The sequence below is a fragment of the Aplysia californica genome, unplaced genomic scaffold, assembly GCF_000002075.1.
Source record: "Aplysia californica isolate F4 #8 unplaced genomic scaffold, AplCal3.0 scaffold00110, whole genome shotgun sequence".
Classification (NCBI taxonomy): Eukaryota; Metazoa; Mollusca; class Gastropoda; order Aplysiida; family Aplysiidae; genus Aplysia; species Aplysia californica.
Window position 1 is genome coordinate 1,400,994 of NW_004797380.1, and position 1,085 is coordinate 1,402,078.

At 37.6% G+C, this 1,085-nt stretch overlaps 1 protein-coding gene across 1 annotated transcript in view; it reads right to left on the reverse strand.

The window, feature by feature from the left end:
- Positions 1 to 899: 899 nt before the first annotated feature.
- LOC106011420 overlaps positions 900 to 1,085 on the reverse strand; it is a gene marked incomplete in the record, with an annotated part of 10,727 nt that continues 10,541 nt past the window's right edge. The window contains 1 exon segment of the mRNA XM_013080994.1: positions 900 to 1,040. Coding sequence (XP_012936448.1) covers positions 900 to 1,040 — 141 coding nt within the window.

Consider the following 1,085-nt stretch of genomic DNA (forward strand, 5'->3'; position numbering starts at 1 on the left):
TATACCCACTCCCCTTTTTCGAATCTCTTTTCCAGTATAATATGCATGTAGAAGAATGATATAATTGAAAAGTATAATTACACGCACGTTTAATTTTAATGATATTAATCATATTAATATACTGAAATGCGTTTTAAAAGAAAAGAAAAGAAATGCAGTCGAAACACAATAGCTGAAAAGGTACAAGCCAAAAATATAATGCTTGAGAAAAACCCCACTTGGATTGTTATAAAAATTATAGCAAAAGAACGCGATAGAAAATCGAGTCAACGTTTAAGAGAAGATTAAAAAAAGCAAGGGAAAGAACTGTATTTCAGTCTCACTGACTATCTCAGCCTAGTTGTTTCCCTTGTTTAACAAACTATTTAAAATCTTTTTAAAATTATATTATTATATTACGGAATCTATGTTTAATAAACGATTATTACATTTATTAGTTATTCTGTCTTTATGAAACACTAAAACAAAAACAACAAAAAACGCGAGACTAAAAGTCAAGAACTTGTACCGAGTATACACAACTGCAGGATACCGCAGAGCCATCCTGTTCCAGTCCTACCCCCACTCCCTCCCCCCCTCCCTTTCCCCCTTTTCCACCCGTTTTAAAAACCAAACAAAAAAAACTAACACAATTGATCAACGACAACAACGCATCCCCAGCCTTTCCCAGCATAACATCAAGCTAGCACATACTATTACACGAAAAAAAAATTATAATAACCACAGACTCCAAACCAAAAATGCTTCAAAGATATCAACAACAACAACAATAATAATTAATCATGATCATAACAAATCACGCAACAAGTCTTATGGACTGTGTGTGAGACACCCTAAAAAAACAAAACCCTCTCAGCTGATATGAAGACGACACACACGCACACACGCTCTATCTAGATCTATCCCACGGGCTCTGAGTTGATGGAGACGAGATTCACGCCTGCTCCGTCATCTGCGATAACGTCACTTCCTCTCTTGACGTCACTGGAGTGACTGTTGCCCTGTTTGGAGCGGACTCCTGTCTTCATGTTGGTGCGGAGCTGCCGGAAAATGACGAGGATTTCTTCGATGGGGGCGACCACGAT